General features: G+C 38.7%; 2 protein-coding genes across 2 annotated transcripts; one reads left to right on the top strand and one right to left on the bottom strand.

Annotated features, from left to right (window-relative positions):
* Window positions 1-10885: 10885 nt before the first annotated feature.
* Window positions 10886-12531, bottom strand: LOC147318996 (uncharacterized). The gene is made up of 4 exons (XM_086309950.1): window positions 12493-12531; window positions 12336-12387; window positions 11862-12012; window positions 10886-11744 (listed from the first exon to the last, which is right to left on the bottom strand). The coding sequence occupies exons 2-4, from the start codon at window positions 12373-12375 to the stop codon at window positions 11168-11170; spliced, it is 768 nt and encodes a 255-aa protein (XP_086166076.1). The 5' UTR covers window positions 12376-12387; window positions 12493-12531; the 3' UTR covers window positions 10886-11167.
* A 2470-nt stretch (window positions 12532-15001) lies between these two features.
* Window positions 15002-16536, top strand: apoa4b.2 (apolipoprotein A-IV b, tandem duplicate 2). Its single transcript, XM_086311237.1, has 4 exons — window positions 15002-15098; window positions 15188-15239; window positions 15441-15591; window positions 15729-16536. The coding sequence occupies exons 2-4, from the start codon at window positions 15200-15202 to the stop codon at window positions 16303-16305; spliced, it is 768 nt and encodes a 255-aa protein (XP_086167363.1). The 5' UTR covers window positions 15002-15098; window positions 15188-15199; the 3' UTR covers window positions 16306-16536.
* The last annotated feature ends 1891 nt before the right edge of the window (window positions 16537-18427 follow it).

Here is an 18427-nt window from a genome sequence, read left to right as displayed (position 1 = left end):
TGTCTAAAAGACAATCAAACACAAATTTTTTACTGCCAGATTCTGACTAATCTATTACTGGCAAGAATCTAAACCACAACCGGCTGTTGGCAAAAACAGAAAAACAGAAAAATTCAAGCAGTATTCTAACACTTTTCAGATTCAACAAATAACACGGTTAATAACAAGGCTTTTTTTTCTTCGAGAAGTTGTAAAAAAGATACAAGTCTGTGCCTATAAATGTCCTGCTGACTAATGTACTGTGACACAATCTCTGTGCAGAAATGCAATGATAAACCAGAAATATTGGAAACTACAACGTAAAGGGTGCTTTTCTATTCTGTATGCATCAAGGCTTTTGCTTTGTTAAATTATTGAGGACCCAAATGTGGTTCTAAACATTTGGAATCAGGACTCAAACATGTACTTAGAAGTAAAGTATACATAGCTCATAAAAAATGAACTTATATGTGACTGTGAATTTTCCCAAATACAAATAAAAATCCTTTGATTGTTTTTAATCAGATCTTTTGTTCAGTCTTCACAAGTGTTTCCTGCTGGATTAAGAAGACCAACATAATAAGATAAGATAAGATAAGATAAGATAAGATAGAACTTTATTAATCCCTCGGGTGGGTTCCTCTGGGAAATTCGATTTCCAAAAAAAGCACAGCAACGACCGAAGTTACAGTTACAGAATTGTTATATATATATACACACACACACACACACACACACACACACACACACACACACACACACACACATATATATATAAATACAGAAACAAATATAAATAAAATATACAAAGGGGATAAATAGAATAAATAGGAATAAAAAAATAAAAATACAAGTGAATTACACATTTCAAGTATTGAGTCTATTGCACTGTTGACTATTTACAAAAAGTATTGCACAAGGTATTGTGCAGTGAGGTGAAGAGGCACTACAGCTTAGTTGTTCCCCCCTCCTTTGTCCTCCTGTTTCCCCTCCCTCTCCCCTCCAGAGAGGAGTTAAACAGTTTGATGGCGTGTGGGACAAAGGAGTTTTTAAGTCTGTTAGTTCTTGTCTTGGGGAGAAGCAACCTGTCACTGAACAGACTCTTCTGGTTGTTTATGGCCGTGTGCAGAGGATGCCCAGCATTGTCCATAATGTCCATCAGTTTCTTTAATGTCCTTTTCTCTGCCACTGTCACCAGAGTGTCCAGCTTCATGCCGACCACAGAGCTAGCCCTCCTGATCAGTTTCTCCAGCCTGGATGAGTCCCTCTTTGCTGTGCTGCTCCCCCAGCACACCACAGCATAGAAAAGTACTCCAGCAACCACCGACTGGTAAAACATCCTCAGGAGCTTCCTGCAGATGTTAAAAGACCTCAGCCTCCTGAGGAAGTACAGTCGGCTTTGGGCTTTTTTATACAGGTGCTCTGTGTTGCATGACCAGTCCAGTTTATTGTCCACCCACAGCCCGAGGTACTTGTACTTGTTGACCACCTCCACCTCCTCCCCCTCTATCTGAACCGGCAGTGGACCTTCTCTGGACCTCCCGAAGTCCACAACCAGTTCCTTAGTCTTTGAGGTGTTGAGTTGCAGGTGGTTTGTGTGACTCCATGCGACAAAGTTCCTCACCAGACTTCTGTACTCCTCTTCCTGATCATCCCAGATACACCCCATGATGGCCGTGTCATCTGCAAACTTCTGAATATGGCATAATTCAGAGTTGTAGCAGAAGTCAGAGGTGTACAGGGTGAAGAGAAGAGGGGACAGCACAGTTCCCTGTGGTGCTCCTGTGCTGCTGACCACTGTGTCAGACGTGATGTCCTTCAGCCTGACGTACTGTGGTCTGTCGGTGAGGTAGTCGGAGATCCAAGCGACCAGGCAGGGGTCCACCTCCATCCTGTTCAGTTTTTCCTGAAGCATACAGGGCCGGATGGTATTAAAGGCACTGGAAAAGTCAAGAAACAGGATCCTGACCGTGCCTTTTCCCCCATCCAGGTGTGAGTGGGCTCTGTGTAGGAGGTACAGGATGGCATCCTCCACTCCGACACCCGCCTTGTATGCAAACTGTAGTGGGTCCTGGGCATGTTGTACCTGTGGTCGGAGGAGGTTGAGGAAGAGCCGCTCTAGAGTCTTCATAATGTCAATGTCTAAAGTGTGAAACTTGCAGCTTTACTAACTGTGTGTAAAATTATACATCAAGTGAAAGTATACACTTGTGCAGACTACCAAAAATAAGAAATAAAATGAAAACCCACACACGGCCGTAAGGGGTGAACTGCACATAAAAATAAAATCCAAAATCTTAAATACAATAATAATTGTGTGTGTGTGTGTATATATATATATATATATATATATATATATATATAATTTATAGAACCTGCATACAAAGGCAAAACCTTGTTTATATTAACATTTATTTTCAGTCATATTTCACTTGTGAAACACTTCATTTGATGTTTTTACATTTCTAAACTTTATCACACCACCCTTTCGACAGTTAACACTAATGCACTCAGAATTCACAGTAGCAGCTGCCATGACACCGTATAATAACAAAAACCAATGATGCGTGTGACAGTGGTCTGTTCACCTTTCTGACACCTAAAGGAAATAATTTTATCTTGTTTTGAAACCAAGCTGTTCCACATTCTTTGAAGCAACATCCTCATTTTCACTTGTTTTGTTTTTTGCTTTTTTTGTTGTTTTTCTTCCCCTTTAGTTAAGGCATTGTATGTCTGTCTGCTTTAGAGCCATATGGTTTAGACTAGCTCAGACGTGAGGAAGGTCTCACTCAGATTTAGTAAAAATAAACAGTAAAAGTAAAATAAGGATCTATAAATATTCATCATGTTAACAGAGTTTAACATAGGTGCAAGTGCCCCCCATCCCCCCAAACAACAAAACCTGATCACTTTTTGGTTTAAAATACACAGTATCTGATGATAAAAATGTTTAGGCAGTAACAGACAAAACCAGCTCATTTTTCTGATTTGTAATCTACTTCAAGCATGGCCAATTAACAGGGTGTAAAAAGTAAACAGTAAAAGTTTACTGGGTAATCAGCATACAAAATAACTTGTTAATTATAGTCAAAGATAATACAAGAAGTTTCCTTCAAAAAACAACATAGCAATACAAACTAGGTATAAAGAGCATAAGGAGAATGTTTATTGTGATAAAAGGATAAAACCGTTTGCCACACACTGAGTAAGGACATGTTCAGCCTGGACAGTTGTTCTGTGAGGAAGCATTCAGAAATCGGCTGCTTTATCACAGTTCTGCTTTGTAAAATTGAAATGTGTCTAAAAGACAATCAAACACATTTTTTTACTTCCAGATTCTGACTAATCTATTACTGGCAAGAATCTAAACCACAACCGGCTGTTGGCAAAAACAGAAATATTCAAGCATTCTAACACTTTTCAGATTCAACAAATAACACGGGTTAATAACAGGGTTTTTTTTTTCAAGAAGTTGTAAAACAGATACAAGTCTGTGCCTACAAATGCCCTGCTGACTAATGTACTGTGACATGTTCTCTGTGCAGAAATGCAATGATAAACCAGAAATACTGGAAACCTCAACCTAAGGGGTACTTTTTTATTCTGCACTGAAAAAAAGGCCATGTTGGATTTACTTGATTCAATAGTGCACATTGGTTGCACACAAATGTTTTGCTTTGGCAGAAACTTAGACAAATGAGTTAATTCAACACAACTTATTCCTATTCAATAAACCTGTACATTTTGTGTTCAGAAAATGCGATTGAAACATGTTTAGATGAATTAAGTTGAGCTCTTGGAATATTTTAATCCTTCACAATTTTGTCATTTTATTTCAACACTATTCAATAACTTTTACCCCGGTACTACATGGTCACTTAAATACTACATGTTGTCTTCACATTACATAATGTTCAACAAAGTCTAGAGTCAGGTTACCATAAAAAGTGAATGGATCTGCAACAACTACAATCCTCCTATCTTTACCCTGGTTTCCAGGGCATAACCCTGAAGTGATAGGTCACCAGGGTACAGCCTGGCCAGCTCACCAGTCTATCAAGGGAGACAAACAACCATTCACACCAAATTGTGGATTTCAACCCAGGACCTTCTTACTGTAAGGAAACAGCACTAACCACCATGCCACCAATATAGGATCACCAAAAGTAGGAAAGCTATTATTTCAAGGTGTGATGCAGAATTTTCTTTACATTTTCAACCTTGACAGGTTAAACCACAATAAAAAGCAATAGCATACACGTGGTGTGTGTGTAGTTGTCTGCCTCTTATAACTTCAGTGTTTTGCTGTAGTTTGAAATCTCATGTGATCTTGTTAATTTCATGAGTTCAGCAACTAACCACTCTTACTAGATTGTGTCAGATCATCTCAACAAGAACAAATTAAGTTGTTAATTTTCATATAGATCCTACTTGATTTAATTATGTTCTACAATATAGAGTTACACTTAACTTTAATGCATGAGGCACTTGTATGAAATACACGCAAGATGCTTACATAAATCCAAGAGCTGGCCAATCCCTTTTTTTCAGTCTGTATGCCTCAAGCCTTTTGCTTTGTTAAATTATCGAGGACCCAAATGTGGTTCTAAACATTTGGAATCAGGACTCAAACATGTACTTAGAAGTAAAGTATACATAGCTCATAAAAAATGAACTTATATGTGACTGTGAATTTTCCCAAATACAAATAAAAATCCTTTGATTGTTTTTAATGAGATCTTTTGTTTAGTCTTTACAAGTGTTTCCTGCTGGATTAAGAAGACTAACATAATGGTATAGCTTGAAGACGTTTCACCTCTCATCCGAGAAGCTTCTTCAGTTCTAAGGTCAAATGGTATTTGACCTTAGAACTGAATTTTGTATGCATTTGTATAGTGCTTTTCTAGTCCCTAAGGACCCCAAAGCGCTTCAAATGGTATTTGACCTTAGAACTGAAGAAGCTTCTCGGATGAGAGGTGAAACATCTTCAAGTAACTTAAAGAAGTCCAGACGCTTTTCTTTGCAAGCTTCTTTGACTACGATGACCTGGATGACTGAGAACCTTCACAGACATAATGCACTCAGAATTCACAGTAGCAGCTGCCATGACACCGTATAATAACAAAAACCAATGATGCGTGTGACAGTGGTCTGTTCACCTTTCTGACACCTAAAGGAAATAATTTTATCTTGCTTTGAAACCAAGCTGTTCCACATTCTTTGAAGCAACATCCTCATTTTCACTTGTTTTGTTTTTTGCTTTTTTTGTTGTTTTTCTTCCCTTTTAGTTAAGGCATTGTATGGTAAATGGCCTGCATTTGTATAGTGCTTTTCTAGTCCCTAAGGACCCCAAAGCGCTTCACACTACATTCAGTCATTCACCCATTCACACACACATTCACACACTGGCGATGGCAGCTACATTGTAGGCATAGCTGCCCTGGGGCGCACTGACAGAGGCGAGGCTGTATGTCTGTCTGCTTTAGAGCCACATGATTTAGACTATCCCACATGTTAATAGAGTTTAACATAGGTGCAAGTGCCTATGCTTGCCCCCACTCCCCGAAAACAAACAGAATACAAGGACAGACCACTGGCTGTAAAAATGTGAAAGGAATGAGAGATGTGCATCAGAGATAAATAAAGGCTCATGTCCATATGTGGGTTCCTGGAAAGGGGGATAATGGTAAGTGTTAATGCTGGTAATTTGCACAAACATCTCTGATGTGGTGGATGATTGTCATTACCCAGAAAAACACTGTTGAAACACCCAGATAAAATTATTTCCCTTTGTTAGAGCAAAGATAGGCATTGTTCTAGAACAGAAAGAACCCATCTGCAAACATACAAAGAGGCGACCGACTTTATTGCTTAACACAGAATAGATCTAATAGGCAAGGCCTTATTCTGGCTTTTGGTATAATTTTGAATAATAGAAATTAGAGGTAATGTTGATATGGTGAACTACCATCATTGCAAGCACTGAAATAAGTTTTCTTTTTATTTGCTGCCATTTTATTTTGTCCGCACACATTCAGTTCCAATAAACTCTGCCTATTTTCTGTGCATTCAAAATGATGTTCAAAAGAAATTATTATTATCCACTGACAAAATGTTTTACTTTTTACTTTTTAATTAACATTACAGCTTTATTCTTTGTAAATTTGATAAATTTAACTGGTTGTACTTGTTATCATCTAACTTAGTACAGCAACATTTGTGTGCATCTTAACCTGACCTAACTGCAGTCCAGAAATTTGAACCACTAAAAACATTATTTTATTTACATTTTACAATAACAACAAATTTGTATAACATTTAGTAAATAATGGTTTATTTGCTAAATAAAATTATTAAAAGGATAAAATAAGCTTTTATTAATAATTATTAATGATCCAATAAAATAATGCTTCATATCAACATCATGTGCACTTATGGTGATGCGGCTTAACCTAGTTTTGTACTGAGAATTCTCAGTAGGAGCTGTCATGACATGCAACAATGACAAAAGGCATGGCAAGACAATGACGTGCTTGACTCGGGCCTATTTTCCACTCTGAAGAATAAGGAAAAGATTTTTTTGCAGTCAAACTACCAGCATTTACGCATTCTTTTGTTCAGCACAGTCCCCAAGAGTATTACCAGCAAAGCACCCCCACAAATCATCACACCTCCTCCTCGATGCTTCACTGTGGGAGCCATGCATGTAGACCATCCATTCACCTTTTCTGCATCCCACAAAGACATGGCGGGTGGAACTAAAGATCTCAAATTTGGACTGATCAGACCAAAGTGCACATTTCCACTGGTCTAATGTCCATTTCTTGAGTTTTTTGGCTCAAACAAATATCTTCTGCTTGTTGCTTTTCCTTAGTAGTGGTTTCCTAGCAGCTGACCATAAAGGCCTGATTCACACAGTCTCCTCTGATCAGTTGATATAGAGATGTGTCTGCTACTAGAACTCTGTGTGGCATTTATCTGGGCACTGCTAACTTGTGATATCTGACGCTGGTGACTCTGATGAATTTATCCTCAGCAGCAGAGGTGATTCCTGGTGTTCCTTTCCTCGGGTGGTCCTCATTGTGAGCCAGTTTCGTCGTAGTGCTGAATGAATCTTAGGACTGCACTTGGGGACACATTCAAAGTTTTAGCAATTTTCTGGACTGACTGACCTTCAGTTCTTAAAGTAATGATGGACTGTTGTTTCTCGTTACTTAGCTGATTGGTTCTTACCATAATATGAATTCTAACAGTTGTCAAATAGGGCTGTCAGCTGTGTACCAACCTGACTTCTGCAAAACACAATTGATGGTCCCAAACCCATTAAGAAGACAAGAAATTCCACAAATGAACCCTGACAAGGCTGAGCTGTAAAGTTGAAACCATTTCAGGTGACTACATCATAAAGCTCATTGAGAGAAAGCCAAGGGTTTGCAGCAATGCCAAAAAAGCAAATGGCATCTACTTTGAGGAATCTAAAATATAAAACATATTTATATTTATTTATAAATTTTTTCTTTGGTACAATTCATATAATTGATGTCATCAGTATGTATCTACAGTGTAGAAAGCAGTGAAAATAAAGAAAAAACATTATATGAGAACGTGTGTCCAAACCTTACCACTCGATGGCAGTGTAACCTTGTTTTAGGACAGAAAACCTTCATGTTTACAGTGTCACGTGGGGCATTGTAGTTGCTTGGAAAAGCTGTTGTTGTTGTTTTTTTCTTTTAGAATTCACAAATTAACATGACCTAAAAAAGTAATATGTAACAATGTAACAAAAGTATTAGACTTCAAAGTTTTTTAAGGAAAATGACCAAGTATGAGGTACATCTGTATGTATTTGAGTATTATATCTGTAGGCTAAGCATTTAAGCCTGTAGGAGTAATTTTAACAAATAGAATGACAGTCATGTAGAAAAGTTGTACTATTGATATTCATACATATTCTGATTTTAATAGCAGAAAATGAATTATGAACAAACCATGAACAAATAAGATTTATTACCATACCATAACAGCTTTATTTATAAAGCACTTTAACATAAAACCAGGGTTCACAAACTGCTGTACATATACAAATAGCATAAACACAACAAAAGAAAAATAAGATAAAATACAATAAATAACTAAATGAATAAAATGAAATAAAACATGTTAAAACAAATTGAGCCACCCCCTTAAAGATAGCCAAAGGCTTCAGCAAATTAATATGTTTTAAGAAGATTTTTAAAGTCAGAAAGATAAGTTTTCACAAATTACCTGAGGGGAGTCAACACCAACAGTCTGTACAGCATGAAGGACCATGTCAATAGTTTTAAATAAGGCGTGAGGCTTACAGGAATTAGCCTGCATAATAGCAGCAAAATGTTTTCTCTTAACAGTTTTCTGATATGAATTCCAGTAATACTGTAATATTTGGTATGAAAGCTGAAGTTTATCCTTCTTCCATTTACGTTCAGCTCTCCTAAACTTTCTTCTGACAGCACGGGTGGCTTCATTCAGACCTGAACCCTTCAGCTTAAAGGGGGCCACCGACTGAGTAAAACCATGAGCTGAGCTCTTCTGGATCATTACATATAGAATCAGGAAGGCTGCTGTTCTGATTAAAAACAACAGAGAACTGACCAGCAGTGGATGGGTTAAAAATACCACCGCTCTGAGCAACAGCAGGAGGATTAACTTGAGTACAAGGAAGGGAAACCTCAAACAAGACAGGCTTATGGTCCAGCCATACAGCATCACAGACCTCTAAGTTAAAGACCGGTAAACCGCGAGTTAAAACAAAATCCCATATTTTTGTGTAGGCACAGACACAGGTTTTGCGAGTGTACACTAAAAGAGAGTAAACTCTAGCACACAAAAAATAGCCTAAATAGCACAAACAAACACAACAGGAACAGGGCTAGATGGCAAGCCAAACACATTGGTGCCATCTTGGGCACAGGACCAAGATACTTGATAGCCATCACGTGGGAACGGCAAAGCTAGACTGTGTACAAAGGGAGGAAATTCAAGATAGAAAGTGGGCCATACAATAAGACAACATCCTCTTGGAGCAAAGAAAACTAAAAGTCAGTGCTTTGAAATGTTCTGGTCAAAACCATGACCTGAAGGGTTCTGGACGAGCTGCCCATGTCAGGAAAACACCAGCATGGCAGAATCGAATGTGTTCCTCTAGGCTGGTGACTAGGACTGGTCAATATAAATGTTTAGTTGCATTTACTGCTTCACAAAGTGGTAAATCAAATATTTAAATAATTGATCATTGCCTCAATTATTTTAAAAAAAATCCACATTTAGTTAGTTTTGCTTAATATACTATGAAAACTTGCAGAAAATGAAAAAGAAAACCCACAAAAACATACGAGGTTGTTTTATGATGTATTTATAGGGGACTCTGAAAACTTCCAGAGCTGTAACAAAACATTTCCAGTAGAGGTAGAGTTGGAGGTTTAAACACTGGCGTGGAAAATGTGAACATGATGATATGCTGCATACAACAGTTTTCTCATGGCAATTTCAAATGATTCTAAATTCCAAGTACTAGGTGAAATTGTTGTGTTACATTTTTCTTTCTTGTCAAGAACGTCTCTTCATAACAACCCTGCTCTAAAGCATGGCCATATTCATATGATTGAGAAACAAACGCCATGACCTGAGATCATTTCTAATGATCCAATGACATGCGATACTTATCTTATCACTGCTTGTCAAGCAGAGAAGAAAAGGTCTAGTAACAACCTGTTATCTACATCAAAACAAAATCAGATCGCCGTTTGCTTTCGTGGTGTGCAAGGCAAGATGTGTCTTGTTCGGGGGAAAAAAAGAAAAAAAGAACCTAGTGGACTGTGTTGTAGAGTTTAATGGGAGCAGATACCAGCAAAGGCTCCTTAACAATACCTTTTGGCCATTTGACTGATAAGAGAATCTGAATAGTCCTTTTTGCTTCCCACACAAGTGCTAATGAGGTATAAAGACAGGCTGAAACACAAACATTTGTAATCAGATTTGCATTTCAAAAGTCTCACAGAGCTTTTAGAGCAATTTGAGGAGCGTGTCTCTCATTGAATGCAATCCTTATCACTAACTGCATTTAGGGAAGAATGGATGCTAAGGATTTATGTAGGACAGACCTTTAGACATACAAGTAAATTACCCATTGAATCAGTCAAAAAAAAAAGCAGAGCAGTAGTAAATAATCAGGAAACAGATGTTTTGTGTGTGTTGTGTGTGCATGTGAATGCGTTGTTATTGTTATTGGACTCTAACCCTCCACGTTGGATGCTGGCACTGTCAGTAGGGGCAAGATAAGAGGGATAAGACCAGGCGTTATACAGTTACAACAACAGGGGTGGGGGGTTCAATAAATGCAAAATATGTCAAATTTCATGACAATGTAAAATCCTAAATTCTTTGAATCGAAGGGATTAACTTCTTAGTCTCTTGGATTACATTGGTCAGCTTTTTTTTCAGTTTTGCTGTTGATATATGTAATGTGTAGTTTTAATGGCAAGCACTGAGAAGAACAAAAGCGCCTCTGGAAAAACTACAAGCCGAAACTCTTGCAGAAGCCAGGACATGTTAAGACATTGGAGTCAAAATACTTTTTGCCTCCTGGGGGAAAAAAAGAAAGAAAGAAAAAGCAAACACATGCATGAACAGACACACACACACACACACACACTACTGTTTCTTGTGACCCCGTGTGGTCCCTCCATCTATCTGTGCATCACTCAAACACATGGAAGAATTCACTGTTGTGTGCTTTCAGAACCACTTCTCATCATACTTTGTCATAGTTTGTGTTGAAACAAGATGTTTCGCGATGAGATTTCTTTCTAGAGTTTCACTTTATGTAAAAGAGAGAAGTCAATTCAAAAGTTAGCCAGATGAATAATTTCCAGATTTTTGTATTTATTTCAGATAACTTAGTGAAATTACAAAAGGGTCACAGTTTCAAACTTCACAACACAATAAAAATGGAATATTTACATTTTTGATAAGTGCAGGGATTTGTTTTAATATGTTTGCACTTATCCATAAATAATGCGGTGGAGGGTGGGGTGCAAACACAATATTGTTTACAGTACAAGACAGATATTCAATTATTGTATTTCTTCAAAACAGAGGTAGACCAGCAAGTCCGGTATCTTTGAAAATGATATAGTAGATGGAGGGTGACTTAGTTTGTGTTCACAAAGGACTGGTAGAGGGACATGAGTTGGGCCTGGAGGTCTTGGGCATAGGGGTCAAGCTTTTCCTTAAGGTCTTCTGCATAAGGGGCAACCATTTGTTTCACCAGGTGCGCTCTGTGAGTGAGCTCTACATGGACTTTTTCAGTCATAGGGGCAACACGTTTTTGGAAGTCCCGCAGGTGCTGGTCCACCTTCTGCTTCAGGTCATCTGTGTAGGGACCCAGTTGAGACTGCAGATCCTTTACACTCTGCTCCAAGCTGGTCTTTAGCTCCTCACTCTTCTGCATCAGGGTGGTCCTTAGGGCTTCAGAGTCCAGGGAATCTGCATAAGTAACCAACTCTTGCTTGAGCTGCTCCACTCTCTGATGAACCTGGGTCTGCATGTTCTCAGTGTAGGGCTGGAGCTTCTCCTTGACTGTGTTTAGTTCCTGCGTGACACGTTCTCTCAACACATCAGCCTCTGTGGTAACTTTGGTGATCAGGTCCTGGGCTGCAGGCTGAAGCTGTTCCTGGAGGGTGACTGCATACTTGCTGGCTAAGTCAGCGCTTTCTGTCAGCCGGGCACTAGAGGACAGATAGTGATTGCCAGATCATCAGTGGCTTGAATGACCCCATAACAGTCATGAGGCATATGCCCATCATAGGGCCAGTCATGCTAGTGCAGTGTGTCAAAGAACTTACTTGACTTCTTGTCCAATTGGAGAGTTTCTTATCATCTGGAGTGTATCATCAGCTGTCTGTGTGGCCTTGGCAATGTAATCCCAGAAAACATCGGTCAGCACTTCCAACTGTGGCTTGGGAGCATCAGCATAGAAAAGGTTGGCATGGCAGCCTGTTGGATGGAAACACGCGTGGTGTGAGAACAGTACAGATGTTCGGTTAATTATTGCCATTGCCATTAACGTTGAACTATAATCAGAAAGTCTTGATGCATGCTCAATCATCCAGGTAAGGAAATCACAAAAAGTTGATTCTGTTCATCTGGACGTAGCGTTTTCAGTGAGAAAAAGGTTTTGTCATTCATCCAAGTGACTTCTTTAGTCTCTGTGAGAGACTCATCCAACTGACTGACACTTGGATTCTTTCAGTGAAAATGCTACGTCCAGATCAACAGAATCACATTTTTGGGATATAATTAAGAAGCTTGGAAATTACCAGAGAGCGCTGCGACGACTAGTACCATAAACACCTTCATGACTGCAACTAGCTGAAAAACAATAACAGTCTGATTAAGTTTTAAGTAGTCTTAAAAAGGTCATAACTTTTAGATTTGCCTCTTAAAATATTGTTTAAAATGTAGTGAGATTCTCACCTGCTTTGGGCTTGTGTATCTCTTGAGGTTTAGTGTATGTGTGTTGGAACAGTGCTTCCGTGTATATATACTGATGTCAGATGACAGTAATAGTTAAGAGCACAAAGTCCAGAAGTCCTTGCCGTGTTGTAACACCACTCCCCCCCCCCCCCCCCCCCCCCCCCCCCCCCACTTCTACTGTTTCTTCTGGTTACTATTGTGGTAGCACTTCTGGATTTTAGTATTCTCCTAATGTGAATACATTTATCACTCAACAATAAATCTTGTATTAGTTCTTCTCTCACCCCTCTCTATAAAGTCTTTAGGGTATCATCGGCTTATTAACTGCCCACATTGCTGTTCAGCAGTACCAGCCTCTAGATAACTTCAGATAACTTTGGTATGCTAAGATTAGTGGACTTTGTATGAGGGTCAGTGTGACTTAAGTAGTATGAGATGCTTAAATGGTTTCTTAAATTGAAAACTGTGGTTTAAAAAGACCTCAAAATAATCATGTATAATAAGATTTTCTTTCACTTCTACTGAACACTTCATAGGTACATTATTTTTTAGCTACTGACATAGTGGTACCTTATTCCTTTGATTGGCATAGATACTAGGGCATGTTAAGTTATTAAAAGAAACTGTTAGAAGAAAGAGTAAGTAAATGTTATTTCCAACTCTCTGGAATGACTTAAAATTTTCATCATAACGACAAGCAATCATTAAGGGTGGAAGCATATCTGACATATTTACATGAAGCACGCAAAAAGCAATTTTCTGTAAATAAGACCTGTCTATGAGATGTATGCATAATGTTGTACATCATGAATTGTGCAAAATGAATTGACCTGCAGGAGTATTGAAAAACAATAAGGTTTAAAAAGAGAAATGTACTGCTTTTAGTGTCAAAAACAGGTAGAAACGGTTTGATATTTGAATTCCCTAATGGAATATTAAGGTAGAGGTTAATAATCTACATTCAGTTACAATACAATATGCCAAATGTCACTATCCATAGTAAAAATGTTTTATTTTCTATAGCTTAGAAAAGTAAGTGACACCTGTGAAAGTAACTATTCTCCCACAGGTAGTTTCAGTTGATGCTGATATTGTTTATATTGTTGGTAAGACCTGAGCCCTTTATATCAGGCAGGGACAGCTCAGTAGGTAGCGTGGTGGCCCCATGATCAGAAGGTCAGTGGTTTGAATCCACTGAATGGCTAACCTGAGGTACCCCTGAGCAAGGTACCGTCCCTACACACTGCTCCCCGGGCGCCCAATGGCTGCCCACTGCTTCACAGCGTGAATGGGTTAAATGCAGAGAGGAATTTCTCCATTGGGATCAATAAAGTATACTTTCTTTCTATTACTATTATATGACTTCTCTGTGCAGACTTCTAGGTCTGCACAGATAAGACCTAGAAGACAATGACATAGGTATCACCAACAAATCACAATATACTGTTTAAGTAGCTGTTATACGTTCACCAGTAGTTTTATTGGTTACCCAATTTCTAGTACTAGATTGGATTCTATTGTACCTACAGAACTGTCTTAATTCCTCATGGCATATATTCAACTGCTGGAAACATTCCTCTGAGATTCTGGTCCATACTGACATGAAAGCATCACACAGTTTCTCCAGATTTGTTGGTTGTGCTTCCATGATGCAAATCTCATGTTTGACCATTTTCAAAAATTGATCTATTGGATTTTTGGACGGAAACGTTAATTTGTACTTTTGTCGGACAATTTTTTCAGCTTTATAAATAGTCAAACTGCACTCACAGTACTTTATAGAGGTACCATTTTCAAAAAAAAAAATTCTGGTAAAATTGAGATTCAAGTTTCATACACATACACTTGAGAAAAAGAGAAGAACAACAGGGAAAAATGAAATAATTAATACTCGGGACTCCAAAGTGGTTTCTGGCAATTGGACTATGGCATGTCTGACGTGAAACAGCAGTTACTTTGGCCTTCACAAGCTGACAGTGCTCAAGTCTGCTAACCTTTGGTCAGACTTACACATAGGCCTGCTGAACACTGCCCTGACACAGAAGCAGTGTTGCTGGCAAAATGTAAAACTAAGAGAGACAATAAAATACCTACTGTACACGTAATCAAGTAGGACAACAAAGACATTAAAGCAATAGACTCTATCTGTCTTGGCAGAGAGTTATCACTGACTTGGAAAAAACCTATCAGCTAAGTGATTACAGACTAGCCTGTGTGGGTCGGTTGAGGTTAGACTTATGGATTTTGTATCACTCTAACAGTGGTCAATCATCAAAATACAGCATTCGAGTAGTTTTTAAATTTAAGACAATAGGTGTTCTTGGTTTTTTCTTGTTTTTTAATGGACAACTCACAAATGATGACTAATGTGTACTTGTGTATATTGGGGTATACGCTCAGTGTGTATTCGTGTCAAAGAGGCGTGCTGCATGGATTATCTGGCACAAGATGTCAGCAAAGATAGCTGAGTGAGGCAAGGTGACAGCAAAGCACTAATGTTTGGACTTTGTGATCATTGCTGTCTGCCTTGCTATATAAGCCTCAGTTCCTCACCAGTTTAATACAAGCACTACCAAGTGGACTTACAGATACACTAACAAACTCAGGTAAGATGGAGAGCTAAAAGAATCTTTCTTTGACTGTTAACTGTGTTGTTAACATGCTGTGGTAACTAACTGGTCTTTTCTTGTTACAGTGTCTAAGAACCATGAAGGTCCTTGCTGTGCTCGTCCTAGCTGTTTTCACTGGTGAGTATAAGAAAAATCATTATTCTACTATAAATTTTGGCTCATGAGAACATATATACATAATTAGCAACTATTCCGCTCAAGATAAAGAAAAACGTTGGTGATCAGTGAATATGACCTGTATAAATGTCAAATCCCAGAGAATATACAAAGCTGAAATATCTGCACTACTCTGAATTTATTCATGTCTCCATTAAACAGGCTGCAATGCCAACCTTTTTTATGCTGATGCACCCAAGCCACAGCTGGAGGTGGTGACTGATGCCTTCTGGGATTATGTTGCCAAAGCTACACAGACAGCTGAAGAAACCGTGAAGATGATTAGATCATCTCAGTTCGGACAGGATGTCAGGTAGATCATACAAAACTTGCTAATTATGTTAACAGACAACAAATTATAGTATTGCCTAAAATATTCAGGATAAGCTAGAAATATAACTGCGCTGCCTTGTATTCACTAGCTTTTTTTTTCTTCTTATTTTAATCTAGTGCCCGCCTGACAGAAAGTGTTGATGCTGCCAACAAGTATGCCGTCACCCTCCAGGAGCAGCTTCCACCTACAGCCCAGGACCTGATCACCAAAGTCACAACAGAGGCTGATGTGTTGAGAGATCGTGTGATCCAAGAGCTGAGCACAGTCAGAGAGAGGCTCGAGCCTTACACTGACAACATTCAGACACAGGTCCAGCAGAAGGTTGAGCAGCTCAAACAGGAGGTGGCCACCTACACAGATTCCCTGGACACTGAGGCCCTGAGGACCACCCTGACGCAGAAGAGCGAAGAGCTAAAGACCAGCCTGGAGCAGAGCATGAAAGACCTGCAGACTCAGCTTGGTCCCTACACTGATGACCTGAAGCAGAAGGTGGACCAGCATCTGCAAGACTTCAAGGAAAAAGTGGCCCCCTTGACTGAGCGGGTGCAGAGTCAGATTGCACAGAGAGCCCAGCAGGTGAAAGAAATGGCCACCCCCTACGTTGATGAGCTGAGGGAAAGGCTGGACCCATATGCTCAGGACCTCCAGTCTCGTCTCACCTCCCTTTATAAATCCTTTGTTAAAGCCAATTAAGTTAACATCCACCTCACATGAAACAGAAAAAAGTGCATCTAAAGTGCATCTAAAGAATTCCAAATACCAAGGACATGTTCCTGGTATCTGGAATTTAAAAAAAAATCAGATGTTGTTTGATATATTTACAGTTTTAAAAAAACAGTTGATACATACAAAAAATATGTGTTGGTCTGTGACCACAAACAGTTTTCATATGTTGTAGAAAATAAAGTGAAAGCAAAACTATAATTTCTGAGCCTGTTGTCTTATTTGAGTCAAGGTGATGTTAGATAAGTGTGGGTACCTGGAAAATATATTTCTTTAAACTTTAACACAAGAAGTAACTAGACAAAATTAAAAAAAAAAAGATTTGTATCATGACCTAAGAGATTTGCGGTTTGTTCATGTTAGTTGGCTTTAAAAGCACTTTTTTCAGGACTGGTGATTTGATGACTCGTTAGTAGCTATTATAGAAAAGTTTTCATGCTGTAAAGTACATAGATCTGTATGAGGTTTTACTTGTAGATTTGGGCAACTTGGACAGCTGGAAGGAAGCTTGTACATTGTCATTTAGCAAAAATCACTGGTTAAGCTTTCTTGTTTGTTCAGTAGCTGCTTGCAAAGGTTTGGCCCACCGGCACACCCCTGTTAGATAAAATTGTGGGTATTGGACAGGGCATGTTCAGGTTTGTTTCTGCAAGTCTGGAAGTTCATAAACATCTCCAGCTCCCACTTTGTTTTCGCTTTTGTGCCTCCATCCCCGCTGCCAGATTGCTCCCACGCTGCCTTACCCAGTGGCAAACAACATTCCTCTGCTCTGCCCCAAGCTGTCACAGACTCTCCACAATGTTACTCTCCAAGATCAGCTAAAGTTTACAATATTATTCTTACTATTATTAAAACATAATATCTTGGTTTAAGAAAAACTGTATGACAGTGGAAGAAAAAAATAGGAGAAAACAAAAAAATGTTTTGAGCTCCTGGCTCACTTTTAATTTTGTTCACTTTGACACAGAATTCGGTTGAAAAAAAAATACAACATAGACAAAAAAAAGGCTGTGTCATTCTGAAAAGCACATGCTGGTACATTTCACATGAAGTGCTTTCAGAATTAAATATGAGGGGGGGTTAACCCCTCTCTGAAGAACTGCACTGGCAAATTGTTCAAAAGTGCAAGAATGACTTTTCTCAGTGTAAAGCTCCAAGAATTACTTCAATAACTCATTTATTTAATCAGTAGAGGTAATTAGTGATTGGCAGCATGAAAGTATGAAAATGTAATTATCTTTCTAGTGATAAATAAATAAACAAATAAATAAATAAACCTATTTCCCAATAATATCAACTGACTTTGTTGGTGACCAAGGATGAACATGTTGCTGTATGATCTCTGTTGCTGGATCCACATATGAGGCTTTATTAATTTAACCTGAAACACTGAATGCAATGTTGGCTTACACTTTCACTCTCAGAAGTCTGCAGTGTAACTTTTGGTTATGGAAATTCTGCTGTTGCAAGCATTTGATTCGAGTCAGCATGCTACAGTCATGCCACTCCCCCTATCAGGGATTCAAACCACAGATGTTGAGGTTGTGTGGGTTGTGTGGTTTTATAGCTTTTAACGTGAAAACAGGCATTAACTGCAGTAACCTCACTGACTCATCTAAACAGATGACTGCCTATTTAATGGAGTGAGATCATCCCAACCAAAAAGTCAAATTCCTTAAACTTTATTCAAGTGAACAACATCAGGGTTACTTTTGTTCAAACTGTCTGTTGCTGTGAAACAAAAAAGGAGAAGCCGTTACAGTAGGGATGAATGTGCCAGATGTTTTATTGTATTACCTCATAGTTCCTCTTGTTTCTCTCTCTTTCACTTCTCCGTCTGTCTTGTTGATCTTTGTCCTGATGGCATGGCAAAGTTAGGATGAGACTGAGTTCCTGCAGTCTGGCCACTTGTTACACGCATAGTCAAGATGGTCTATTTTTTTCTGCAAGAATAGTCACAAAGCCTCTTGTCTGTATTTGTAATCACCAAGATGAAAATAAGTCTTAGTAGCTAATGTTGGAGACTGTTGCATACAAACTGTTGAACATGCTCCTCATGGAAATAAGATCCCAAATGTTGCATGACAATGTT

This window comes from Aulonocara sp. 'chitande type north' Nkhata Bay, linkage group LG11 (assembly GCF_057382095.1).
Source record: "Aulonocara sp. 'chitande type north' Nkhata Bay isolate Kocher_YH1m ecotype deep benthic linkage group LG11, A_spYH_male_GT1.1, whole genome shotgun sequence".
Lineage (NCBI taxonomy): Eukaryota > Metazoa > Chordata > Actinopteri > Cichliformes > Cichlidae > Aulonocara > Aulonocara sp. 'chitande type north' Nkhata Bay.
This window is presented reverse-complemented; position numbering and strand designations above follow the sequence as displayed.